The sequence below is a fragment of the Embiotoca jacksoni genome, unplaced genomic scaffold (genome assembly GCF_022577435.1).
Source record: "Embiotoca jacksoni isolate LCO1_2020_lvr unplaced genomic scaffold, fEmbJac1.0.p SCAF_17, whole genome shotgun sequence".
NCBI classification, from domain to species: domain Eukaryota; kingdom Metazoa; phylum Chordata; class Actinopteri; family Embiotocidae; genus Embiotoca; species Embiotoca jacksoni.
In genome coordinates this window covers 4,876,459-4,904,205 of record NW_027185307.1, presented here as the reverse complement: position 1 = coordinate 4,904,205, position 27,747 = coordinate 4,876,459, and the positions used below count along the sequence as shown (strand labels likewise).

The window sequence follows — 27,747 nt, the reverse complement described above, 5'->3', positions numbered from 1 at the left end:
AATTTGTTGAAACAAACCCCTTTCGGGTTTTTTTTGTTAATTTTGCTGACTGATTCATCCAGTTCCAGCAATGTCTCTATTCTTAATTCTTGAGTGTGATTCATATCAGTGAAAAAAATATTTCTAGTTATCCAACTATAGCCAGACTGATTAACTGTATAAAAACTAGAGTGGAAAAAGTGGGCAGATTCCAGCTTGTTTAAGCTGATTCAACTTTTCACCCATCTCGAGGGATCTGTGGGAGCACAGGGAGATAAAGAGCTGCATTCCCTTGTAAACACTCCCTGGAGACTAAACAGGATTCAAGGATCCTCCAGACCTAATAATTTGTTTTCTTTCACATTTTTCCACTATGTCCCCTGTGCTGAGGCAGACATAACTTTCCACTAAGGTTAAAGCAAATAAATAACTGACTGGGTTGATTATTTTCACTGAAACCAATCCAAAAACCTTAGAGTTTGTGCCTCGGTGGGTTTTATGTGGCCTCTACAGTGCTTCCAGTGCTGTGGAAAACTGAAAAACAAAAACTGTTACTTTTATACAAGTTAATTTATGTGTTGTGACAATTATACATTTAATGCGTTTTTAAAATTCCACTTTCAAAAAGTTTTCACATGGTTTTCAGAGCTATATTTAACAACAAAACATGATTTTCCTTCTTTCTTTGTTAATATTTTGAGAAACTTGATTGTATTAGTCAATCAAAACTTTTCGAATACACCTCATAAGAAAAGGTGTGAAAGATGAGTGAAAGAAATGACTTTAAGAGACATGTACATTTACAAAATTTAAAAAAATCCAAAGTTTTCATTCCTCAGTAGCTTACTTTTCACAAAGAAACTATAGGTTACTTATTGCTTAATTTTTTTTTTATTTTATATAACTTATTTTCTTCACTGCTAAACTGCATGTCGGCAGAGAAATATGCATTACTGTACAGAAACAAAGCAATGATCTTGTAGTTACCCTGTTTTTGTTTTTAGAATGTGTTCTACGTGGTGATGATGATGATGATGATGATGATGAAAGAGGTGCACTTTATTGGAGATACAGATTGATGTAACATTAAATTGACATGTAGGTATAGCATCTCTATAAATAGGCAATTAGGTGAGAGTGTGTGTTTGGGGGGAGGGGGGTATGTCTACCAGCAGTGACGTCAGCAGAAGGTTTAGACTGAAGTCAGCGAAACTAAGAAAAAATAAAACGGAAAAACAGAGGGATCTGCCTTCAAAATAAAAGTAGTAGAGATGTGAATTTTAAAGATGTACATTGGCAATACCGCATTTTAAAAATATAACTGAAATGATTCACTGGTTTCCTCTTAGGATTAAGGTCAGGGACAATTAAAGTCACCGATTACAGCCATGGATATTTTACAACCAATCACAGTACCTAAATTTAGGATGTCAACCTCCTACTGATGAATTTACCACCAACAGCACTTGCAGGGTCACTGCTGTGAGAGTCAGGTCATAAAGCCAGGATTGTATTTCCAACATTGGCTGTATGACATAATAATGGCGTATTCCTTGTTTATTTATAGATGAGGCACGGTAGCTGCCAAAGGCTACAAAAACCAGAATAGTTTTTATATTAAGTAAAGTATTTCTGTCAGTAGCCTAAAGCTATAGCAGCAACATGTAAACCAAACATGATTAGTATAGTGTTTCAGTTGTGTAATTGTAACACTGCTCTAATGTAACGGGCTGCAGAGAATTTGTTCAATTACTAGACTTGAAATCCCGTCAAGTGTATTTTATTTTGAAGGTTGAAACCGGAAAAGCTCTGTGTAACCTCGTCGCGTGAGACGCTCCGTGTGGCTTTGCAGGAGTTCGCCTCCGCTTTCCTCTGCTTCATACCGAAGAAAAGAGGTCCGCTCCGCCGCTGCTGTGATATTCATCCACCTTTTGCTGCCACAGACCTGTTTTGGTTTTAGTCATTTATTCTGTACGCATTTTTTTTTTTTTCTGCGCGTCGGGTTAGTTGAGGGGAATGAGTGGCAGGAGAAATCTCCCGTGACTTTCCTCTCGGAGAAAGTGGCCCCCGGTGCCAACGAGGCAGATAGTTGCTGTCCGCCTGCTGCTGTCGCGGCTCCTCACTGGGAGCTGGACGAGGAAAGCGAGCGGACTTGTCCTGCATGTTGCCTCGGATATAACAGCACGGCGCCGAGGTAAACACCGCTCCTCTTCTGTTGGTGCAACCCGGTGACGTTTCACACGGTTCTCTTCGTGTCTGTCGTGTTTATTACTTGTGTTCATCGACTACAAGTGTTTTCGCATACATGAAGGCATTTTATGTCTCCAATAGTATTTTGTATGTATTTGAATAGCTTTCTGAAGGGTGACATTACTCTCACTGTGATGTGCTTTACTTTGTGTTATATGCTGCGGTATCATGACATGAACATGGAATTTAGGCTTCAAGTTTAACATTTAAAGGTGTTTGACTAAATGTATTTTTTGTTAATGATTATTATTGTTGTGTTTGTAAGTGTGTGTGTGGTAGTGTGTGTTGCAGCGTCGTCGTGCGTCTTCTCTGCACTGTGGATATTGTGATCCTCAGGATGTGTCCACTCATCAAAGATGCAACAGGCTGCTGTCGCACGTCTCCTTCAGTGTAGATGGTCAAATGAAAAGGCTTCAACAAGTGATCTCACGTGATTCACTTCAGTTACTCAGGGATCACTTGGCATGGGATGGGATGAGAGTCACGTTAGATGTTGAAAGCAGGAGTCCCTGATGTCCCGAAGAGACAAACCCTCTGCAGCGAGCACAAAACAGAGATATGGATATCCGGTTTGCAGTTTCAGGTGGAGGACTGGATGCACACATCAGATTATATACAGTAGCTTTCTGACAGATCCTAAAGAGCCCGCTGCTTGTTGCTGCCCATGCAGGGCATGATTGACAGGCTGCACAGCATCCATTGATTGGATCAAGCAGCGACCCCCCGCCCCTCCTCCCCTCTCATCTCATCTGCTGGAAAAGCAGCAGGATGAAGGCCGTATAAATACAGCTGACCGCGCTGAGTGTAGACGGCGAGCCAAGGAGCTCATTTTAATCAGGGAAATGGAGGCAGGAAGAGAGGCAAGGATGCAGGGATTGAGGGGAAGTCAGAAGGAGATATGAAAGGCATGGAAGAACAGGGGGACAGAGAGGAGAGGAGGGGTGGGGGGGGGGGGGGATTGAGAAGGATGAGGGTAAATGTAGGACAGTGGGGGGAGTTGAAAGACGGTAGCGGAGCCAGTAGCCAGCAGCAGAATGGATGTGACCTCGGGCCCCCGGGGAGCAGCAGCTGCTGCTGCAGGGCCCCGGCTCTCACCTGATTTACGAGGCCAGTTACTCCACACAGAGGACCACGCCCGGCCTCTCTGCTGCATGGGTGGCGTTTCTCATGACTGTGTGTGTGTGTCTGTCTCTTTGACGGTGAGTGGCGTACACCTCGTGCAAACTTGTCGCCCTGAGAAGGAAGTGATGAATGTGCACTCTGGGATTCTGTGTGTGTGTGTGTGTGTGTGTGTGTGTGTGTGTGTGTGTGTGTGTGTTTCTTTCTCTGTTCCTTTGGGACAGAAGTGATGAATGTATACGATTGCACTCTACGACACATGCTTTGTGCCGTCGGGGACGATCCCGGGCCCAGAGGCGGAAAGTGGTGCAAATGATGGCGTGTTGGAGCCGTTTACCTCCAGCTCGTGCTCACAAACACACACACACACACACACACACACACACACACACACACACCCTCATCCTCCCCGAAGTTTGAAAGCGAGTGTAGGACTGATGATCCCAGAGGAGCTGTTACCTACGATTTGTTCGGCAGTGACCCATATCTCTGACCAGCCAGCGCAAACCTCAGCAGTCTCTCCTGCATCCTCGTTGTTTCTCAAACCATTTGGTCATTTAAAGTGAGATTCTCAGCTATCTTTTGTACAAAGTAGCAACTTCCATCCAAACCATTCTTCTGCGTATAATTTATGGCGCAGATTTGTCTGTTTTTGCCGCTAGATTACGAGGTGGGCCGCACTCTTGGTTTTGGGTTGTGGGACCTCCCGAGCTCCTGTCAGCCAAATCTTCCGCCTTCGCTCGTCCCTATCCGCCCTTTCTCTCCACATTGAGCTCAAATGCTGTCCCGGGCCTTTTCTGGAGGGAGGGTGGCTCCTGCTTCTAAAAACAGCCTCCGAAACACCCGGGAGGAACGGCGCGGTTAAAAGTGACCTCTGCTTGCCAAGGTCTGCTGAGAAAACGCAGCTGAACACGTTATGTTGGTAGTAAATAGTAGCAGACTTTTGCGGGCCGTGAGCTCTGTCAGTGTGTTTGTTATTGTGACGGTGTGAAGATTTAACTGCGAGGGCGTGCGAGTCGGACAAGAAATGTTTATGGGCCTTTCATTCACAGCACGGCTCAGTTTAGGGACATGAAAGAGTTTGTGTTTAGAAATGTGCCTGAGCCCACGATACATGAACACTGGCTTGTCTTTCACCAACGCTCACAATCCCCAAGCTGTGACCAAACAGACATGTTATCGTTTGCTGGAGTGGAAAACAAGGGAAGGGATAGCCTGTCTAAATACTTTGTTGATACCAGCTGCCTGCGTGAGATAAAAGATTGCCGGGAGGTGACAGGAAACGAGCGGAGAGACGTGGGCATGACGACAAAGGTCCCCAGCAGGACTTGAACTTGGGGTTTTGCGCCAACATGGTCGGTGTTTAAACGCCTTTTTACGAGACACGCACAGACACAGTCTTGTTTACTGTTTCTTTAACACGGATCTTGCTTCTGTTTTATATTTGACTTTTCAGCCTCTTCTTTATGTAAACCGAGTTCTTGTATTGACGCTAGTGTTTGGAACATCTGAGTACTTTGGTTTCTTTTGTTAAATGCAAAAGTTTCTTTGGCAAAAAAAACAACATTTTTAGTCGTCAAAGTGAGGTGTCAAAGAAGTGTCATGGCGGCGTCTGTATTTGAACTCACGTACTGTAACAGTGGTGGTGTCCAAAAACATCCGCGCCAGTTGTTAGTCATATTGTTAGTCATGTTGTTTTTAAAACAGTACCCAATATATTGCGACAATTTACAGCATGGCCAGAGCATAACTTTTAATATAAAGCACATGCAGTCAGAAGTCTTAGATTTAGCAAACCAATAAGTTCCAGATAAAAGCATGTCGGAACCGTAACTAATAATCATCATCAAAATTATGAAATGTGCTTGAAGAAAATGCACCGTGCAGCGGTAAACAATAATCAAATTATACTCAGCACTACAATAACTGTTTAGTGTTCTCTGAACATGAAGAGGATTTTTGGTGAATAGTATTTGATTTCATTGCGTAACACATACATTGTGTGCGTCGTGTCTGTTTCAACTGAACTACCCCAAAGTTTTTGTGGAAAGTGGAAACTCATCGCTCCATATTTTATGGATGGGATTGGTCCTGTTTATTTTCCCACATCAAACTTTGTCTTCATACCTTTACTGACCAGCGAGACACGCCGGCCTCCAGCGCCGACATACATGAACACACGAGACGAGTACAATGTGAACTCTGTTCTCCGTCTTTGTGAATGTGGCCCGTTTTTGACGCTGACGTCTCAGGAGTGTTAAGTGGGTCACCAGCAGGCTCCCAGTTCACAGACAGGAACACATTATAGTGCTGCAGCTCCATACGGGGGGAGGAGGGGGGGCTCTAAAGATGCACGACGGCGCTGGGAAATTTCCAACTTTCTATCATATTTAACCAATGCAACAGTTGTCACATGTCGAGGATAAGAAAGTGGAAGCTTCAAACCTGCAGACCGTCGGTCTCCCCTGTCAACGCGTACTGAACGTCAGACTCGGCCGTTGCCGACTCTTTTGCTGCCGCGGCTGTAAAATGGTGGTTAAATGGTGGATGAATGAAGTAAAAGGTGTCGCACTCTGAATCTGATCCATTCGGTCCGCTAACATTCGGAAAGTCTGACAGAGCTGAAATAGTTGATCCCCATTTTAGTTCGCATCGGGCTAAATCAGAAGTCTGCTCTGCCCACAGATCATGGCCTGAAGCGTCACCCCAGACAACAGATATACAAACTCCATACTGTGAAATACGTATTTTGTAAAGTCATGAAAGTAATGGATATTTATATGCCAAAGTCCTTCAAACATCTTGGAATATAAAATCATTTAACACTTATTATGGTCCTTGTGAAAGTACAAAAAAAGTCGTTGAAGTTGGTTCCTGTCCATCAAGACAAGACTTCACACCGACAGCTGTAGAAGAATATTGAAAAGATTAAACGCAGCAACGTTTGAGGAACTTTACAGAAACAAGTGTACTTTCTGTAGACTGAATCGGACTGATGAAGCAGGCCAGCAGTGCCCCGTCAGCCCAATGACATCACACTCAGACAAAATGAAGGATCAACTCCATATATAATTCGCTCATTTATATTCAGCAGCAGCTGCGTTCAGGGACATCAAGCCAGAAAGCTGTAGAGCAGGAAAATACACAGCTTCAACTGAAAGTCTGTCGCTCTGATTAAGCAGCACGGCGGAGCTTGAATGTAGCTTCAGAACACGATGTTCAGTCGGTGGCTCCCTAACAAAGCCTGGAGAATTAAACATGACAGATACTCCTTTGGTGTTCCCATGAGGAAATACGTGTCACTGTGGGGTGATTACCGTGTTAGCTCCGCACTGCTCTGACGCTCTCATGGCAGCGGAAATGGACGTCCTGTGATTCAAGTGTGAAGTCTGGTTCCTAATCAGAGACATCTGAGGGTCGTTAACGGGCCAGTTTTAGAGCATTCAGGCCTCAGCAGAGGTCGTGGGGGTGGGGGTGGGGGAGGTGGAGACAGTGGTGGAGGAGGTGGAGACAGTGGTGGAGGTGGTGGAGGAGGTGGAGACAGTGGTGGAGGTGGCGGCGACGGCAGAGGTGGTGGAGAAGGAGGTGCAGGTAGCGGAGTTGGTGGAGGAGGTGCAGGTGGTGGAGGTGGTGGAGGAGGTGGAGATGTACACAGCTGGCCGGCTGCACGGTTCAAACTGGATTAAGACCAAAGTTGATCTTATCTGTCCGTACAGAGAAAACAGAACTGATCTGAGATCTGATGCAGACGTTTCTACAGCATGTCTGTTATCTTCTGTTGAACAGTTGGTTCCCTGCTTCTCATCTTAGATATGTGTGTTATGTGGCTGGTGCTCTCTGACTTTTCCTTTTGTGACATCGCGTTTGTGGTTCGGAGTCCGATATTTCGACAACTATTAGATGGATTGGTATACATGTTGTGCAGACGTTCGCTTCCACCGCTTCCATTTCTCATAACTTTTTCATATCTTGACTTTTCATGTAGCACCTCCATCAGCTCCAACCCTCTGGCTTCACACTGATGCGTCGCCGTGTCAGTTTGTCGCCTCAACTCATTTCCGTCCTATCGCGTCTTTCCTTCGACTTCGCAATTGCGTTGCCTCTAAAATCCCTCTCGTTCTGCCCGAGTGAACGCAGTCCATCTTTATAAGCTTTGAATTTGAACGCTAACCTCGACCTGTGGACGTGACCTCTTCTTTTAGCTGATACAGTCGGTCTGCCGGTAGCAGCTCTCCTCCAGCAGTCTGATGTTTATTCTGGTCTCCATCCCTGCAGACTCTTCATTAATCACTTCGCAGCTGCAAATATTAGTGGGAGACTGCAAACTGCTGTCGTGCATCTGAGCGATCGCTCTGACTGTTCCAGCAGCGCAGGTGCTGCGCTGATTTTTCGAGGTCGTCCCAGAGGATTAACATCTTTGTCAGCCGCTTGTTAATTTCCAGTTCGGTCCTTTGGCTGTGCTGCTGTCATTGTTTGAAGGGGTTTCCAGGCTTGTTGAGCGTCTCCCGGAGCTTAGATTACAGCGATGGCCTGTTTTAGGTTTAGATCAGACACACTTGATTCACAAAGACAATTTGCTGCCGTTCTGGCAGCTCACTGCGGTTCAGCTCTTTGTTACAAGGCTGTCCAGTCCCATCCCTCTTTTCTGTCTTTCTCTTCTTTTTCCAACTGAACTATGAATTTGTCATCTTCACGGCTTCAAACAGAGATTTGGCTCGTTTCCAGTCGACTTCATACAGGCTTCCCGTGTGATCCAGTTTAACTTCCTGGGAAGGGCCGACTCAGCAAAGACCAGATGTTTGGGGATGCTTATTGTACAGCAGCTCCCAGCTCCACAGACTGAGCCCGGGCTCACAGTGTCACAGCCAGGCAACCCCAAAACATCCACAGAAATCAGTGTCCAGTTTAGCCTGGTGGTAGCTGGTGAGAACTGGAGGCTCCCGCTTCTGCTTTTAGAGGATCACCGTGAACAGTAAAACAGATGGCTCCCCAAAAATGTCTGATTTTACAGATGTTTGAGCAGAACTGCTGTCTGCTGTCAAGATACTGTCTCCTACTTCAGCAGCAACTGCATTTGATCAAGAATGACAAAGGGTGTAGAAATATCACCATCAATATTGACACGATCAAGCTGGAAACTGTTCATGTTTCTGTGGGTTCGTGTGAGCCAGATCTGATTTTGTGTCTCCTGTGATTCAGTGCACCTTTTTGGAGTGATGGCCGAGGCCAGCTGGGGAGGACAAGTCAGAAATAACTTGTTAGCACTGCACAGCTATTTTCAACACAGAGATGGAGCCATGAATAGTGATATGGACTTGGCCCTCCTCCAAAGGTTCTGGTTTTGCCTCAATTGTTTGTACTCAGATGCTGTGGGAGGACGTGATGTGACGAGATGCAAACCTTATTTAATGTGAAGGTATTTTGGGTGCAGAGAATAATCCAGCACTTCTAAAGTGTTCTTAGATTTCCTGACTGGAAAAGTTTGACAGTTCTTCCCGTCCAGAAGTGTATCTTTAGCCTCTGTCAAACACAAGGGGAATGTTGGCAGGCTTTAAGACAACATATTTAGACAATGAAGTGTTTTGTATAAAAAGCAGACCAGAATTTTAAAGACAAGCCCTACGTTGAACTACAGATAACACTGGAATGTAGGCTGCAGCTGCAACCCTTATGATCCTATTAAACTATCACAGTGTGCATAATTACCGGCTTCCAGGGGAACCATTTTGAAAACTGCTTCATGCCTCAAGCACTTTGTACTGTATACTCTGAATATGTCTCTTAGTCACTACTTTAAACGGTTAATATGTCAACATTTTTTCTAATACGAAGATGTGTCACCATTTTAAGCATTCAGATTTATGGTTTATTAATAATTTATGGTTGAGTTTAAACCTTGGAGATGCAATTTGATACGTTTTTGTGCCAAACTGAGTCCAAAAAATAACATTGAAAAGTGTGCCATAGGCCATAATTGTTTCTGCAACATATTTTGCATACTGTCAATTAGAAAGAAGTCTGAGCTGTTTACTCTCAAGCATACAATAAAATAAGTAGACTTCTGACAGTAACTGTGTGGACCATTGAGCTACTGAACTGAGGGAGTTTCATCCTGGAGAGGACGTCACTTTCTGAACACACAAACTGTTACACCGCTAAAAAACAAAGTTGAAGTGAGTGCATATAGATTTTCCACTGGCCGGTCTCGCTACCATTTAAAGTGGTGAAGTTTTGCAGTGACACTCACAGTAAACAGTCCTGACGTTGCTAAAGTGTTTGACACGCAACAGCTATCATGGTGTATTAGCCAGTGACAATGATGCCGTTGTATTTCTGCTCTTTATACATCAAATTTGACAACGTTTGGAGCAACAAAAAAAAGCCTCATGGTTGGTTTCATGTTGACCATTTTAAGAGAAATCTGCAGCAGCAGCTTCTTACTTTGTAATAAGAGTGAACACAACGAAGCAGCTGTTTCTGTCCTCCACTGTCCTCTATAGGGGCACAGATGTTGGTACAAATACATGTCTTGAATAAATTGTGTGCATTTGGTGCCTCATCGGCAGCTGACATAACTAGCTTGCTAATTGATAGTCCCGTCACCTTACCTCGGACAGCTGTGACTGATGTGGTCAACGGTAGTTACCGTAGTACAACAGTAGCTTCAACAATACTCCGGTGAGTATTCATCATCGCGCTCGTGGAACACAGTCACACACGGATGAATTTTGTTGTTCCACTCTCTGATGTGACTGAACTTCATGTCGCTGCGTTTGCTGTGTGTCTCTGCAGTCGAGGTGATGTGTCCCCCGAGGTTTTTCTTCAGCCGGTGCTTAAAAGCAAAAATGTACCATAAGCAACCTTTGAATAGCTCTTGCTGTGTATCTGCAACAGTTTTGACATGTCGCCATCATCACGTCACGTAACGATGCAAACGTTGCATATTCTCGCTACGTGTCGACTCAGTCGGCACGTGGTTTTAAAGCCACTTTGTGGATATTACTTTGCATGCTCTTACCTGTGATTGAATGGACAGCCTGTCAGCTACTGTTACGACTCGTTGATTGTTTCCTCACACTGTGACAACAGAAATAGAAGATTAAGTAGGTTGTATATGTTTTCAGATTAAAAATAAGAGATGGCAGATGAATCAAATGAGATGAAAATCCGCTGGCCTTGCTTATCCTCGCTCACTCACTTGTTCCACTCAAACTTCTTCTATTGGGGAATAGTATGAAAACTGAAATGTTCATGTAATGTGGAAACTGTGTTGAAATGTTTTTGTTACCCGTGTCCATCGTACTTTTCTCCTTTTTTTCCGAGTGGAAAATTCACATTCACAAAATTCTATGGTCGGCACATATCAGTGTCCCAGAAGCAGCAGAAGATTAAACACCTCGGCGTCTGTCTCATTAGTATTATTTATCACACGGAGGCTCTTTTAGCAAAGAGGCGACGGTGAATAGGAACACTTTAAAGATCAGACCCTCTGTCATGGTCTCAGAGGGCAGCCTGATTCATTGCTTTTGTCTGCGGTGAGAGGGTCCTCCGGATGGTGCTGGTAAGTGGCGGCGGGGGCGGACGGAGACACAGACGGACACTGTTTGGTATTCTCCTTCAGTTCCGTACGTCTCAGAGCTCAGACATGTTCACCACTCTGTGGGGTATGTGGAGTCAACGGGGCCACTGGTTTGGTTCTGCTCAGGGGGGGGAGGGAGTGAACTGAGCAATTGTGTGGGCGATATGAGGGAGGAGGGAGAGAGGCAGGAAATCAGGGAGAGAAAGAGGGAGGATGGGAGGATGGGATGCCAAAGATATGCCAGACAACACTGGAGTGACTGAGCACATCTCTGTTTTAATGCTTTAAACTTAAAAGCAACCACAGTCTATAAAAATACTGAAGCCACGCAGACCTGTTTATATTCACTTAGTTTCCGTTACCAAATAAACTCATGAATATTCCATTTACAATAAAACTGCTTATCAACCAGATATACTTTACAAATGGAGGAGGGAGGATTAGGAGAGACCAAAGGGCTAACTCAGCAGAGGCGAGGAAAGTCTGTAAGATCCTTTCCTTTAGACTTGAGGTCACCCCTTTTCCCTCCGAGCTGTGCCCCGCCCTTTCCTGTTTTTCCTTCTTTTCCTTTCCTTCTTTTCACAGGCAGAGAAGAACAGCCATTCTGAGCGAGGGAAGCACCAGGCCTTCGGCTACAAAGAGCGCTGTGACTCTGAGCTGCCACCGCTTCTTTTACTGCTGCAGTGTACGCTCTTACTGTGTCTCGCTGTTTCCCCTCCCCGACTCTACCGGTCATTATTCATGGCAGTGCTTGCTGAAGTAAGTACTTCTAAGCACTTGCAAATGCGGCTCAAGTTAAAGGAACGTAAATCCAGTTAAAGGAAAGTAAATCCAGTCTTTCACAGTTTGGGTCTGTGTAGCTTAATTAAGCTGGGTTTTCTACGCCACAGGTTTTCGCTCAGGGGTTCGGAGACCTCCAGAGAGTCAGTGAGGGGACATCTCTGGAGCTCAAGAACAATAAAGACCTGTCTTTGTTTATTATAATGTCACACTGAGTGAGATATATGATTTTAAAGAAGCAGTGCACAGATTCCGTTTCACATGGTCTGTCCCTACCTGCAGGTAGGTAACACTCGCCTGCAGCTGTCCGCAGATATCCGGCTGATGTCAGTCATGTATGATGTAAGCACAGACAGCAGCAACAGATGAACTGATGTGCAGAATCTGTGGTTTCAACTGGCTAATCAATTCATTTGGTATTTGTTTCAGTTAATGAGTTAATAGCAACGAAACTGGTAAGCAGGGCTTGTCTGAATCGGGGTGTTACTATTCCAGCATCCGTGCATCACGGGTGGCACAGCTCACATTTCTCCAAAGTGCAGTAACAGTATTACAGCTTGCTATCCTGGTCAGGCAGCACTCAGTCTCTCAGGAATGCCTCGTTTTAGTCACGCACCACAATGTCTGCCATGCATCACCTTCTCCTGCCAACTGATAGAGCGTCGGAAAGACCGTAAAACACTGAGCTGCCATTAGTCACAGCTCAGGTGTGTGTGACAAGTGAGCGGGCGTTGAAGAGTAAAAGGTGCGTGTACAGTGTGTGTGCTGGCGTCTGAGCGAGAGCGAGACGGGAACAACACGGGAGATAAAGCGCCCTATCGTAGAGGAATAACCAGCGCCGGTGTGTCCTGCTGTCTGGAACTCATCTTTAATCTCATGCTTTCCATTTACAAATACATTTTATCATTGCGGTTGTGATGCAAACACCTCCGTGATCATCCTCATCCCTCCCCTCTGCACATAAGCAATTGAATTCACATCTGTGTCACAACCAAAATATTCAGGCTGTTTATGAAAGTGTACTTACTGGAGCATGCACTTCTCAAACCTCATAAATCAAACAGACGGTATTATTTATAGTGATGTTACTCAATGACACAAGAGCGTGTATTCTTGGCACTATCCTGCCTGTTCACAAATGGTCCGTGGGTATGGTTTCTGAGCATCCCACAGACGAGTGTAGTTTAAAGTTGTTGTCAGGGAGTGTTGGAAATATTGTTCTTCCCAACAAAGCAACTATAACAATATGCAAACATGGACAACATTTTCTGGGAGGTCAGAGCTTTGATATAAATGTGCAGTGTGGAAACAGGGATTGTTGTAGGTGCTGTTGTTTATGGGTCACAGCTGCTTTCTCTGCAGGTGGACTCATCAGATCTTTACATGGCAACAAATCAACACGTCTGACTGTACTGCCTCCCGAGAATGATCAATGTACATCTGCATTGATTTGTCCATTAATCAGTCATTCAATCTATGTTAGTTACTTAACAAAATTACCCCAAAATGTCATCGGCCCGGCTTCTCAAATGTGAACATTTGCTGCTCTTCTGTGTTTTTGTTTATTTCTAAACTGAGTTTGATTTTGATTTTGGATTGTTGATCAGATTTCAGTCGCCTTTCACTCTGGACATTTCTAGGCACCGTTTTCTGTTAGTTTGTTTACAAATAAAGAAAAAGATTAATCTATAGACTTAAAATAGGTAGATATATTTATTGATGGTAAAAGTAACTTTTAGTTACAGGTTTTGAAGACAAATGGTTGTCCTATTGATCTGTGTCGAAAAGCACAGAAATCTAGACGTGGAAACAATGCTGACAAATGTGACCTCAGAGGTTAGGCTGCTGGAAAATGGATTTATATGATGTTATGTTCATAAATAATGACAAACAAACAGAAGCCTAAATATAGAATTCTTTACCAATAAGTTTCATGCTTGACCTTGGACACAGGAGAAAAATTAACTCAAGCTATAATAACTATCTTTTTCCACAGCTTTCAACCATATGTCTCACCCTTTAGTGTCTATGTTGATCAAAACCACCTTAAAATGCTGACAAGTTGTGTTTATGACCGCTGAACTCTGAGCTTTAGAGGTATACTTGAAGGCAGCACAGCTTCCTGCTCTTCACCCATTTCTTTGGCTGCTCTCAGACTTTCAGCTCTAAATTTTATTGTAGGTTTTTTGTTTTTTTTTCTGTTTTTTTCCAAGCATTCCTCTCTGCTGCTGCTAAGCTTCAATGGATTGAAAACAACATTGTTATTTTTCTAACCTGACACCTCGCTGGAGTTTTACAGCCTTACTTTATATTTGAATGGGACTGCAGAGGCAAAGTCGAAACTCCTGCAGGAATGAAAAGAAAATATCTGTGTCTGTGGTTTTGTTATAAGAGGAATGTGAACTGAGATTCCTTCATTTTAAGCTCGGTTTTCACTGGTTTATTTAAAAATAACATCACAATCTCACAGCATGGAAACCTGTTTCATATATTTGTATTTTAACACATAGTTCTTTAATTTTAGGTTTTCACATAAAGATGCTGTGATATCTTTATTGCGGTGGTCATGGTTTGGCAGATCCTGGATAGATGTGGTATTTATCTTACATGGAAATACAACACACACTAACACATACTACCCATGTAGAGCAGTGGAGATCCAAGCCAGCTGATCTAATCTGGGGGGCTGCAGACAGGCCGTCTGCCCCTCTGTGTCTATATAAATGGACACACACACTCACACAGGGACTCAGGAATGCATCAGTCAACACCACGCACACTGAATGTCAGAGCTTCCTTCACCGCAGTGTCAGGGAATGCGGTCTTTTAATGTCTCCTCTAAGAATAGCCAGCACCAGCCAGGGCTCGAAAACAAAACAAAAAGAAACCAACTTTTTTTCACTGTCTCTAATTTGAACCTCATGCTTTAATATCCAGTATGGTGAATATCAGCTTCTGTGGAGATTATCTCAGAAATGACTCCCCTTGAGTTTGTGATTGCTGGTCAGGCGGGATATTGGCGTTACATTCCACATGTTAATTAGATTCAGCACATGCTGAGTCCTTGCTGGCCAGTGCACCTCAATACAACATCAGGACATTGATTCGGTGTCTTCCCAGCTGTCGCTCACTAGATCTGCCAATAAGAGAAGGTTGAGAATCCCAAAATCAAACCAGTTCAAACTAAATTGTTTGAGACAGCAGCAGTCATGCAGAATTCATAATGAGGTAGTGAGGTTTCACGGAAAAGCTTGTGTCCTCAAGTACAGATCATAAATATAATGTAAGCTCTGTTCAAGACTCAGGAGGTTCTCTCGGGTACGTTTAGCAACGCTAGCGGTGGTTGGTTGGTTGGCTGGTTGGCTGGTTGGTTGGTTGATTGATTGATTTGTCAGTTGGTTGGATACCTCTGTAATTGTTGAATGGATTTTAATGAAATTTGTTGGAGATATTCACGGTCTGTCCCAATAATAATAACAGTTTGTCCCAATAATTTCCATCATCTCCTAACTTACACCACTATGTACTTTTGAGTATTTGTATTTCATCTCAACATAATCTGAACTGATTAGCACTGAATTGTTTTTCCCAGAGTATAAATCCTTCTGACATTGTTGATCCCAAACTCTTTCTGTAGTGCCTCCATGTGTTTTTGAATGAAATGCAGACCAACCAACCGAGCCAGTTGGTTCGGCACTTTGATCCCTAATATATCTCCGCATCAATTGGATGAGTTGTCTTGAAATTTGGAAAGTTTTCCTCAAACACCGTCATCTCGTTAAACTTCTGGTTAATTTAATGCAGAAATGACACTCTCTCTGTGTATTTCGTGTTTAGTGTTAATCAGCAAATGCAACCATACTGACCCTTATATATAAAATGTGCTAAACATCAGCATGTTAACTTTGTCATTGTGAGAATCCTCACAAGCTTTTCCTTTAAAAAAAAAAAAAACCTATACATAAGTGCATCTTTGTAAAGCCACTACTGCGGTTGTAAACGGTTCACAAATCAGCCTTTTAGTGCAGAGAGAGGCCCTCCCCTTCACTTATCATTAGTAAGTCATGAGCTTTGCATTAAGAGTCGGCCGAGATGCATCGATATGGCTGACCAAAAGGGCCTGCAGCCAGACGGGGGATCAATATACACGACAAGAGAGGCGCTGACTCCAGGGAGCTGCTGCTATTTACAGTAAAAAGGGATTGTGGGGGTGGAGGGGCAAAGCCAGGGGCAAGTTAATGTGACTGTGTGTGTGTGTGTGTGTGTGTGTGTGTGTGTGTGTACGTGTGTACGTGTGTACGTACATGTTTGCATGTGAAAGTGGTCTGAATTGAATTAGCTTCCTGTTACCCTGTGACCGACTGAGAATAGCTAAGCCCCCCCGTCACTGGATAATTTATTACCTTCAATTCTAACCAGGCCATTTACAGATTCAATCTGTCATCTCTCAGAGACTCTCTCTCTGCTCTGGACCCTTTTGTTGGGAAAATTATGAATCGAAGCATCCAGGACAACCAGCAGCCCAGCTGTTATTATTAATAAAAATGGTCACACGTGGCATATTGTATTTAAAATCTCTTTTTGTTTTGAGACCACGACACTTAAAAATATCTTCACTTGTGTGTGTGGTTTTTTTTTGTTTTTTTTTTTAGATGGACCTGAAGCTGATCTTGATGTCTGTATTGTTAGGAGTCTTTTGCTACTGTAATGCTCAGAAAGGTAAGATTTTTTTTTTTTAAACTATTACTATGATGCTGTAACATCCTTCTGTTGTCCCATGATGTCATTTGGTTGATGTCAGCTTTGTAAATCATTACATACAGCTTCTAATGATGAGACCCTCCTTGGAGAGAGAGGTGCGGGCTACTTAAGGTTAATGATGTCACTGACCAGAGCAAATGGAGCTCCACTCAGCATCACGGAGCTGAGAGGATAATGGAAAGGACAGGATATTCCGTCTCTGTCTCCAATTACCGTCGAGCCGCCCAGTGTTCCAGATGAACTGATGTGTAAACACAGGGGGCTTAACAGGGCTGCTTACTTTGCAGAGTAGGCTGGACCACTGCTCCCTCTGACTCTGCCTACTCTTCTCTCTTTGTTTTCCATCTAGAGGGGAACGAGTGCATCAATGCCAACGCCAAATACTGCGGGCAGTGCATCCAGGCTGGAGCCAAATGTGGCTGGTGTAAAGACCCAGTACGTGAATCGAAGCTGTCAGCTAATTTTGCTGCTGAGAAATCCCAATTTGATGCCATATTGATGGACCTATAGTGGATTTAAGCTTGTTGTTTTGGATGCTACGTATTGCAGGGTTATTAATCGATGTATTGATCTTTTTAAAGTAATTGATTAATTGTTTAGTCAATGAAATATCAGAAAATTATAAATATTTTGCATGTACCAAGGTTAAAATGACTGACTTTGTCTGTCTGTCCTAAATTACAACGTGTTTAATATTCTAAAATGTAAAACTGAGAAATGCAGGAGAGCAAAAAGTTAATATTGAATTTGTTGCATTTAAAGCTACAAAAGCTGCTTTCTACATTTTCCATTTTCCAACTCAACAGTATCTTTAGTTGGACCCTTTCTGTTTGGTAAAATGCCAAAGTATATTAAACGCCATGCTCTCTTGTAGACTTTGTCATAAAATTGCAATCTTCATTCTGACATTATCAGGCTTCGTGTTTCAGATCTGACAAAACTCTCACAAAGCCCCAAAACACATCCAACAGCACAGACTGAATATTATACCTTCTGAGAAATAATCAGGTTTTACTTGTAAAATTGACCTCTTGCCTCTTTAATTCTTCCTGTAATGTCACTTTTAGAACTTCCTGAAACAGGGCGAGACTGTGACGACCCGATGTGACGAGCTGCAGTCTCTGAAGAAAAGGGGCTGCCCTGAGACAATGATCGAGGACCCGTATGGAGAACAGAAAATCCTCAGAAACAAAGCGGTGACAGATCGTAGAAAAGGAGGAGCGAAACTGAAACCAGAGGACATCACTCAGATCCAGCCCCAGAAACTCAGCCTCACCCTTCGATCTGGTCTGAATACATTTTTTTTTTGTGTGTTTTTTCTATAATGCTAATTTTTTTCTATAATGCACTTATTGTAAATCGCTTTGGATAAAAGCGTCAGCTAAATGTAATATAATGTAACATAATAAAGCTGTTGTGAAGCTACTTTTCACATCTCTTGGTTTTGATCAGATATCGATCACTGGGACACTTCAGAGTCATTTTATTTGTGGTATCTTGATGTAGGTGAGCCCCAGTCTTTTGACTTGAAGTTCAAACGGGCAGAGGATTATCCCATCGACCTGTACTACCTGATGGACCTGTCCTACTCCATGAAGGATGATCTGGAGAACGTCAAGAACCTGGGAACCAGTCTGATGCTGAAGATGTCAAAGATCACCTCTGATTTCAGGATAGGTAAGGATTATCAGTGCCGCATTGTTAATGGCTTAGTCCAGATTCATGCAGCCTACTTATATAAAGAAAGGAATGATAAATGTACTGTACAGTATGCATACAGTATAGAGATCTTTTACAAACTCCGCCTCTCACCCAGTAGCAGTGGAGCTCCCAAGCAGCAATTTGGGGGTCGGTGTTTTGCCCAATGGCACCTCGGCATGTGGAGATTAGTAGATAACCAACCTTACTGCCTGAACCACAGTCCCAAAAGGCCTTCAACTTTAACTGAAGTCACATTTCTAGAACCACTGCAAATGCAACGTTACATATGTTAAGATAAAAAAATGTTTCGAAAACATTGAAAACCATATTTTTTTAAAACCATTTTGGGATCATTTTTTGACTAGTCCCAAAGGTTTGCCAATCGTGGGGTTGGAGGGAGAGACGTAGTCAAAGATACGGAATGAGCTGAAAAATGAATGTGCATTGTGGTGTTGTAAAAACCTCTGGAAGCTATTTTGGTATATTTTTGATAGTAGCAATTTTCCAAAACTTGCAAATACAGGCTAAAACACCAGCGGCAGTTGTAGTTTACACCAAACTAACTTCTACTGTTTACATACCCCAAACCAAAGTTATTGGTACTGTTGTTTCAAAACTCAGAGCACAATTATTCCCTGAATAGAAGTTAGAAAAACAAAATAATAGCAGTAACAAAATACATTGATAATAATTATTTTACACTAGCAGTATATTTCTTGATCATGTCCAATCAGAACGGTTCATGCATAGATAGAAGGTTGGAGATGGAGTTGATCTGGTTAAAGGGGAGGTGAATTTGAATGACCTTTGTTGTGACCTGCACATTCAAACCAAAGAAGTAAACACTTGACAGTTCAGTCACCTCCTTTGAATTCATTTGGTGTCAACTTACCCCTTGACTGGAGCACCCGCTCTCAAACGACGCATCTTGTTAACCCTTTACCCATATCACATACTGACCAAGTGAAATTCTGAATCCAACTTGATTCCAAAGGTTTTGGTTCCTTTGTGGAGAAGACCGTCATGCCTTACATCAGCACCACCCCGGCCAAGCTGCTGAACCCGTGCACAGGTGACCAGAACTGCACCAGCCCGTTCAGCTACAAGAACGTCCTGAAGCTGACCAGCGACGGAAAGAAGTTCAACACCCTGGTGGGCCAGCAGCACATCTCTGGAAACCTGGACTCTCCTGAAGGGGGCTTTGACGCCATCATGCAAGTGGCTGTGTGTGGGGTGAGCTGAAAAAAAACAAAAAAACAATCCTGTTCAGTGATCCTGTGGGAAATAATCACGCTCAGGTTCACAATTTAAGGTAATTTTCCCACCGTTACGGCACTCGCTTGGAGGGATACAGCGCCAGTAAAAGTGTTTATGTGTGAAAAGATATTTTATGAGTCCTCGGTGTTTACAAGCGGATTTTTGGACGCAGTGATAATCAAAAATTCATGCGTAACGTTCAACGCTGCTCTAGCACCTGCTTAGTATTTTAGGGTGCTGATAGAAATCTGGAAGCAAGCCATTTGATTATTTCTTTGTTGTGGTTTGTCAGGACCAGATTGGCTGGAGGAACGTGACCCGTCTGCTGGTGTTCTCCACTGATGCCGGCTTCCACTTTGCTGGAGATGGCAAACTAGGTGGCATCGTACTGCCTAATGATGGAAAATGTCACTTGGAGAACAATATTTACACAATGAGCCACTATTATGTAAGTAGTTCAGTGCTGCTCTGACTGTTTCTTCTAAAGGATCCTTGTGTTGACTGTGTTACGTTGTAAATACGATTTCTTTTTCAGGACTACCCCTCCATTGCTCACCTGGTTCAGAAGCTGAGCGACAACAACATTCAGACTATCTTTGCGGTCACAGAGGAGTTCCAGCCTGTTTACCAGGTCCGTTGGTTCTGACTCCTCTTTCCTCTATCTACCCATTCGCTTCATTTTTCATCCTATCCTCATGGAGCATACTCTTCCTCGTTCCTTCTTTCTGCATGTGTGTGTTTGGAGGATGTCCAGTGCGTAAAAACATCCAACTGGCCTCCGGCATCTGCTGCAAGTTAATGGTAGCAGCCGCTTGAATGTGATTATTTCCTTTTGCCAAGCTGTTGCTTTTCAGGCCAGTTTAACCCAACTCCGTCTGTCTGACCAACTTTGGTCAGACTTTCATTTCATTACTTCAGTAGTCTCGGCATGCATCAGAGATAGAACAACCTCTTGAAGTAACAGTTGAATTTGGCGTGGCATCGGTCTGAATCTGGAATGAAGTGGTTCAAGCAGTCGATTTTGAGGCTGTAACGTGATGCATTTGTGTATTGCAGCTGAAACAACAGCTTATAAATGTTCCAAGAAAAGTATTCTTGATCCTGTGTTGCGTCCAGAGAGGATAAGATTAACAGTGTGGTTTCTTCTTTTTCTTTGTTCTGAACTTTTCTTTTCTTCTCAGGAGCTGAAAAATCTGATACCGAAGTCGGCAGTGGGCACTCTGTCTGCCAATTCAAGCAATGTAATCAACCTCATCATAGATGCTTACAATGTAAGTACCTTGGTGAGATTGTTGACTTAAAGCGCTCTTTTATAAAACTTTGATCAAGTTATTATTTACTCACATGAGCCACATTAACGTATTGAGCATTCTGACTGAGCTGGAACATTCAAGGCTTTTTCTAAACACTTATTCTAATTTAACCTGAGCTCAGCCTTTGTGTACCGTTACACTGTGAAAACAACCAGACATTCCAAAGCAGGACACAACATTCACGTTGTTATCTCTGTTTTGTTTTTTTTATCAGTCTCTCTCGTCCGAGGTTATTCTGGAGAACAGCAAGCTTCCCGACGGAGTGACTATCGCGTACACATCCCGCTGTAAGAACGGAGCGGTTAGTGAGGGCGAAAACGGACGGCGGTGCTCCAATATCTCTATAGGAGATGAGGTGAGAATTAGGAAAAGGCTGTTTGTTGTTGTAACACTTTGCCAAATGTTGATTTACTACAGCTATGTCAGTGTTTTGGTCTCTGAATCTTCTTTATTTGGTCACTCCCAGGTCATGTTTAGCATCAGTGTGACATCTAAGGGCTGTCCAAAACAAGGCAAGCCAGAGACCATCAAGATAAAACCCCTGGGCTTCACAGAGGAGGTGGAGATTACCCTCAAATTCATCTGTGAGTGTGAATGCCACGAGGACGGGATCAAGAACAGTCAATTCTGCCACTTTGGTAACGGGACCTTTGAGTGTGGAGCCTGCAAGTAAGTCTCTATTTTACACAGAAGAATATCCATCTTTTCAAGCCTCACATTCAGTTGTACTTGGATTTCTCGGCGTCACGACCTCTCCCTCTGTCTCAGGTGTAACGAAGGTCGTGTCGGCAGACAGTGCGAATGCAGCAGCAACGACGTGGCCACAGAGGACATGGACCGGACCTGCCGTAAAGACAACGGCACCGACATCTGCAGTAACAACGGAGACTGCGTGTGCGGCACATGCGAGTGCAAGAAGAGAGACAATCCTGACGAGAGGTACAGAGGCCAGTACTGCGAGTGCGACAACTTCAACTGTGACCGCTCTGGAAACAAACTGTGTGGAGGTGAGAATAATCTGTCTCTTTCAGTATGTACACTTTACTCAGTCTTTTTAGAAGCAATTTAATTTTAAATCATGATGTTTAAAGAGCAAAAAAAGCTTGTTAAAGCGGTCTCTCTCTTTTTGTTTCAGGACATGGACGCTGTGAGTGCAGAGTGTGTATCTGTGACCCCATGTGGACTGGAAGCGCCTGTGACTGTTCTCTGGACAACAGCACATGTATGGCCAGCAATAAGCAGGTCTGTAATGGCAGAGGAACGTGCGAATGTGGCACCTGCAAGTGTAACGACCCCAAGTTCCAGGGCCCCACGTGTGAAACCTGCCCGACCTGTCCCGGAGTCTGTACTGAACACAAGTAAGTCTGAAATACACATCCGGTTTACTGTATATCACACAGTTTGATGCGTTCTTTTGGTGTATTATCACATGGGTTCAGATTTGTTTACGTCTATTTGGATAAAATATTCACACACTGGGTTGCTGTAAATATTCCTCTAGGCTTTGTTGACCAACAACACTGTAAGAAACTGGGCAGAAAATTGAAAGGGCCAAAATTCAGCCCATGCAAACCTGAGGCTTAAACAGCAGAGAATGCCCATTCATGTTACAGCAGAAAATTCCTTCTTTGTATATTTCTGGGTGCTGTTTCCTTCCTGAGCCACAATGCAGGGACGTTTCCTGGTGATCCGAGACCCGTGACTCCGAGGTCATACCCACTCGATTAAACTTAATGAAGATGTTCAAGGCCTCATTTTAGAACTTGAAAACATGTCTTTGAACAGAGGAGCTGGATTATGTCTCCGTCACTTACATTCTTCAAAGGCATTCTTTCATTGCCGTTATGGACTGGAAGAACGATCACAGTAACTATTTTTAAACTTGTAGCACTGAGCTAACTGACTCAATTTTTTCCGAAAAGAAAAGGGGCTGCCGTCAAATTTTTCATGCTTGCAGAACCTAATTTTACTAACCTCTGTTTTCATGGAGCAGAGGTAGAAATGTCGTTGACAGAATATCTAAAAACCGAAGTTAACTTCTCTCTGCATTATCGCCGCACACTACCGGACATGAGTGAGAGCGTCTCTCTGTTCCCTCCAGAGAGTGCATCCAGTGCCGGGCGTTTGGCACTGGTGAGAAGAAGGACACATGCGAGAGAGACTGCAGCGACTTCAACCTGATTAAAGTGAAGGACAGGGACAAGCTGCCGCAGCCCAACGACGCCTCCTTCCCCGTGATGCACTGCAAGGAGCGGGACGCCAACGACTGCTGGTTCTACTATACCTACGCTGTCAACAACAACACGGAAACGGAGGTCCATGTGGTGGACACGCTGGGTAAGCAGAACGCTGGACTCGCATGAACCGGGGCGTGGAAGGTCCGTGTTACAGAGAGAGCTAATTACAGGGATGGTGGTGGTAGAGTCACAAAAATAGGTCTTTTGTGTACTCGCATACAGCCATGTGATGGTGTGTTTTTCCCCAAAGTCTTGGTATTTTTGCACTGTTATTTCAAGCTGCATTAAACACCCTGCCCCCTTTCAGACTGCCCCTCCGGCCCTGACATCATTCCCATCGTGGCGGGTGTGGTCGCCGGCATCGTCCTCATTGGCTTAGCCCTGTTGCTCATCTGGAAGCTGCTGATGATCATCCATGACAGAAGAGAGTTCGCCAAGTTCGAGAAAGAGAAGATGAACGCCAAATGGGATACGGTGAGTGCCTGGAAGCGAAAGACGAGCAGGATAAATGTTTTTGATTTCTGGCGGAGGTTTTGGGTTGAGTCATTTAAATGTGGAAAACAGGTGTTGTTTGGCTGCTCTGCAGAGCCAGCCACTGTTAGGGAATGAAGTTGTGAAGATCATTTGTTGTTCTTAGCAGCAGATGAGATTCACAGACTTGTTTCTATCATTATAAGGTGTCTCCTTCTGTCTTCTGAGGCTTCCATCCTCTTCAGTCTCACAGCTGCAGAGACAGATTGAATTTGTTGCCTTTGAGCAGCGCTCAAAAGAAAAAGGAAAAATGTTGGAGACTGTGTGGACTTTTTTGGGAATGCTATGCGCTGTGTGCCTAACTGGGCTTTTTCCCGGGAGTGACTACAGCTCCTCCCCTCCCTGCTTCTTCCCCTGTGTAGCATCATCAGCCAACATCAATATGACAGAAAGCTGGAGTTCAGCATGACTTCATGTGCAGTAATATTCCTCCATCTAGTGGTGGGAGTTTGTCATAACAACAGTGAAGATGTTTTTTTGCTGATGCAGATGTCCCTAATCAGCCCCCTCTGTATGTTGGGGTCTTCTTATTACCATGGGCAGGACGGCCTGTGGCTCCACATCCCTTTCATTTTGAGAAATGACAGACTGTTAGTGAAACTCTGAGTAACTTAGTTTCCTGACAAGATAAAATAAAACCATGACGGATTTCAAAGACACAGCATGAGCCTCCCTATGTCCTCTTTTATGTCTGAATACTTGGTTTTAGTAGGACAGTTTTATTAAAGTATCACGCAATCTGCATTAGCAACGTGGCAATACAGGACGGAAAATACATAATAAAAATAGTTTAAAATGTCTGCAGCAGCACGGGGTCTGTGTTTGACTGTGTAAATGAGGGTGTTCAGTCAAACATCCAAGTTTTTCCTTCCCATCCTTTATTATTTGTTGCCAAGTTTGATTTATTTGATATTATGTTTACATATTTTTATAAACCTAAGCCATGTTTATTTACATGACTTAATATTATTTCATTTTGTTTTCTATCTGACAGCGAGTTTATGCTTTTATGAGAGAGATGACTGTAGAGCAATTAGAAGAGAAAGAGCAGAATGACATGCAGCAAAGATCCCCGAGTTTACCAGGAAGACACACCAGAAACAGATGGAAACTATGCAAGTGATTAGTTGGGCTACTCTGGGCCTTGACTTGTCTCCACCTTATCGTAGGACTTTAATTGTCTCATTGCTCAATGAGAGCTTCTAATTCAATCATTTAGTGCAACACAATTCTTATTTTGACTCTTATCTCTTCTATTTCTCACATTGTCTTCCTCCCGTCACTCTCACCGCACTTTATTCATGTTTTTTCTCTTCATACTGCCTTTTTATTTTCTCATTCTGTGCTGCTGTTCTTTGTTTTCCTGCTGAATTCTATTCTGTCCTCGTTTTCCACCTGTAGCAAGAAAACCCCATTTACAAGAGTCCAATCAATCAGTTCCAGAACCCAAACTATGGACGTAAAGCTGCTGCCCTTTAAGTTTGTATTTATTTTCCTTTCCACTTCATTTTCCTGCATGGGCTGGTTTATGTGTGTCCTGAATTCATGCAGCTCCTACTTTTTCTTTATTTCACCTGTCTTCTAAAACTGACAAGTAATCTTAAATAAACAAACCACAGAAGAGGTCCATAGGAAGAGCGATATTGCCTACAGAGTTTGAAAAGAACTGCATGAGCGTGCTGTGACAAACAATACAGCTTGGAAAATCACAAAACCTGTGCAGTGTTTGAGGATATTAAGTGTCTTCAGGGCAAAAATACCCAAACCGCGACTGGTAAGTATTTTATGTGTGTAAATATGATGCATGGCCGTTTGCCAAGTGTGATCCAAATAAAGATATGTACAATTAGTGATGAAGTTTTACTCTTTTACAATTTTTTGGGCACGTGATTTGGTAAAAAAAAAAAAAAGACTAACAAAAAATGTCCCATAGGTTTCGACTGAGTTTTACAATTATAAGTATGATTTCCTTTTTCACTTTTCAGGGCGAAAATCCGATCTACAAAAGTGCCGTCACAACTGTGGTCAATCCCAAATATGAAGGCAAATGATGGCTTCACAGATTTTCGATGGACTCCACGATCAAGTATCTGACAGCTGCATTATTCACCGTAGATTTTAGGGTCTGACGGGAGCACGTGGTGGAATTTGTGCATTTTTCTTGTCGCTTTATCATAATAATGTATCATTTGGCCACTGCATCTGTATTTTTACTAACACTTATGATTAATATGCATTCGTTGTATTTTAGATGTACAGTATACAGTATGTGTATATACTTTTAAGTTGCAGAAGTTGATGAAATGATGGTGGGTTTTTTTCCTGCCACTGGACTGTTATGGGCAGAGGATTTACATGTTTTTTAACAACACAATGTGGACATGATAGATATCCAACATATGTACAAGAACTCTCCAGCTTCTGTCTCTCTGTCAGACACTTTTATCTCTGTTTGTCTTTCTCTCCTCGTCTCTCTGTGCACTGACTTCCTGTGACTTTCTGTGTGTTCCAGACAGGACCTGAGTTTAACATGTAAATTGTCAGCCATAGCAGCACATTATGTCGACGTGTGTGTATATATGGAAAACAACTTCAATAGGATGTATCGAATAATAATGACCATTATTCTTGGATTGGACCGTTATGTTGAATTACAATAGATAATGTAGTGGTTGTAAATGTACAGTGGGTACGGAAAGTATTCAGACCTCTTTACATGTTTCACTCTTTGTTTCATCGCAGCCATTTGCTAAAATCAAAAAAGTTCATTTTATTTCTCATTAATGTACACTCAGCACCCCATCTTGACAGAAAAAAACAGAAATGTAGAAATTTGTGCAAATTTATTAAAAAAGAAAAACTGAAATATCACATGGTCATAAGTATTCAGACCCTTTGCTCAGTATTGAGTAGAAGCACCCTTTTGAGCGAGTACAGCCATGAGTCTTCTTGGGAATGATGCAACAAGCTTTTCACACCTGGATTTGGGGATCCTCTGCCATTCTTCCTCGCAGATCCTCTCCAGTTCCGTCAGGTTGGATGGTGAACGTTGGTGGACAGCCATTTTCAGGTCTCAGGTTTTTTTCTGTCAAGATGGGGTGCTGAGTGTACATTAATGAGAAATAAAATGAACTTTTTTGATTTTAGCAAATGGCTGCAATGAAACAAAGAGTGAAAAATTTAAAGGGGTCTGAATACTTTCCATACCCACTGTAGTTTTGAAATGCAGCTTAGCAACATCCAGTGTTTATGGTTGTGCTGCATTCTTATTCTGTCTATCCTGAAGGAGTAAATACACAAAATGAAGGTAAATATAAACTATCATTATTTGTATTGTTGATATACTGTTATAAAAGGGATTGTATACCACTTGTTAAAATTATGAAGTTGTGGTGATGATGAACAATCAAAAGATTTGTATAGTAAAGACACAAGTTACAATGAAGTAATGAGATATTGCTCTATTTGCTAACTGCAGCAACTTTAATGCTCATGCTCAGGTCCTTTCCTGTGTTCTTGTCAAGTACACCAAAAACATGTTTTTTTGTCAACTTGGTCAGTGAAGGGTTGAACTCGTCTGTACGAGTTAACTGTGTTAGTTTTAATGTTTTTGGGCTGTAAGACTGAAACAAGAGTATTTGCTGGGACGTCACATGAATCACCTCTGAAATGTTTTCACACCCAAATGCCTCTGAAGTACACCACACAAGCCTTGACAGTGTTGTTTTCAAAGTGCCTTTTATTTCAGTACCATGTTCTCTCCCAATGCTGTTTGAGTTATTTATTAAATAAAGTACAAAAACTGTGTCTCTCTCTGTGAGGCTAATATTTGACCATTGGATTAACATGTGGTGCTCTGTAAATGTCTTCAGCCTTTTTTTCGGGAGAACATTTTTTTATGAGTTATATCTGTTATTTGGAGAAAAAAAACAGTTAGTGATTTATTTAGTGAAACTTCTGAGTGCTTTTGTAGGACCACAGTCACCTGATGATATATAAATATCATAAGGATCTGTGTGTCCTGTGCATAATTGTGCTCAGACTTTCACAATAATCTGAATTAGAAAGAACATTTCCATTTTGAACATAAGAGTCCCAAGAATGGAGCCTTGGGGAACTCCACGTCACTTCGTACCCTTAAATAAATGATTACTGATGAAAACAAAAAAGTTTCTGTCTCTTAAAAAGGATGCAAACCAGTTTAGCAGTGTCAGAAAGTCCCATCCGGTTTCCCACTATA

General features: G+C 42.9%; 1 protein-coding gene across 3 annotated transcripts; it reads left to right on the top strand.

The window, feature by feature from the left end:
* Positions 1-1,836: 1,836 nt before the first annotated feature.
* Positions 1,837-27,314, top strand: itgb1a (integrin, beta 1a). 3 transcript variants are annotated; one of them, XM_069151323.1, is made up of 18 exons: positions 1,837-2,173; positions 11,513-11,686; positions 16,360-16,426; positions 16,818-16,903; positions 17,536-17,755; positions 17,975-18,145; positions 19,164-19,402; positions 19,719-19,874; positions 19,962-20,057; positions 20,608-20,697; positions 20,954-21,094; positions 21,206-21,408; positions 21,508-21,746; positions 21,875-22,097; positions 22,841-23,076; positions 23,284-23,450; positions 24,909-24,986; positions 25,493-27,314. In XM_069151323.1, exons 2-17 carry the CDS (start codon positions 11,669-11,671, stop codon positions 24,984-24,986), a joined length of 2,430 nt encoding a protein of 809 aa, XP_069007424.1. In that variant the 5' UTR covers positions 1,837-2,173; positions 11,513-11,668; the 3' UTR covers positions 25,493-27,314. The 3 variants fall into 3 exon arrangements, with proteins under 3 accessions (XP_069007424.1, XP_069007426.1, XP_069007425.1); XM_069151325.1 differs by lacking the exon at positions 11,513-11,686; XM_069151324.1 differs by lacking the exon at positions 24,909-24,986.
* The last annotated feature ends 433 nt before the right edge of the window (positions 27,315-27,747 follow it).

Bases quoted from the DNA above. Each gene is read 5' to 3' on its own strand.
- itgb1a (XM_069151323.1), top strand. The intron at 17,756-17,974 runs GTCTGAATACAT...ATCTTGATGTAG, and splicing joins CAGCCTCACCCTTCGATCTG to GTGAGCCCCAGTCTTTTGAC. The intron at 21,095-21,205 runs GTGAGAATTAGG...GGTCACTCCCAG, and splicing joins ATATCTCTATAGGAGATGAG to GTCATGTTTAGCATCAGTGT.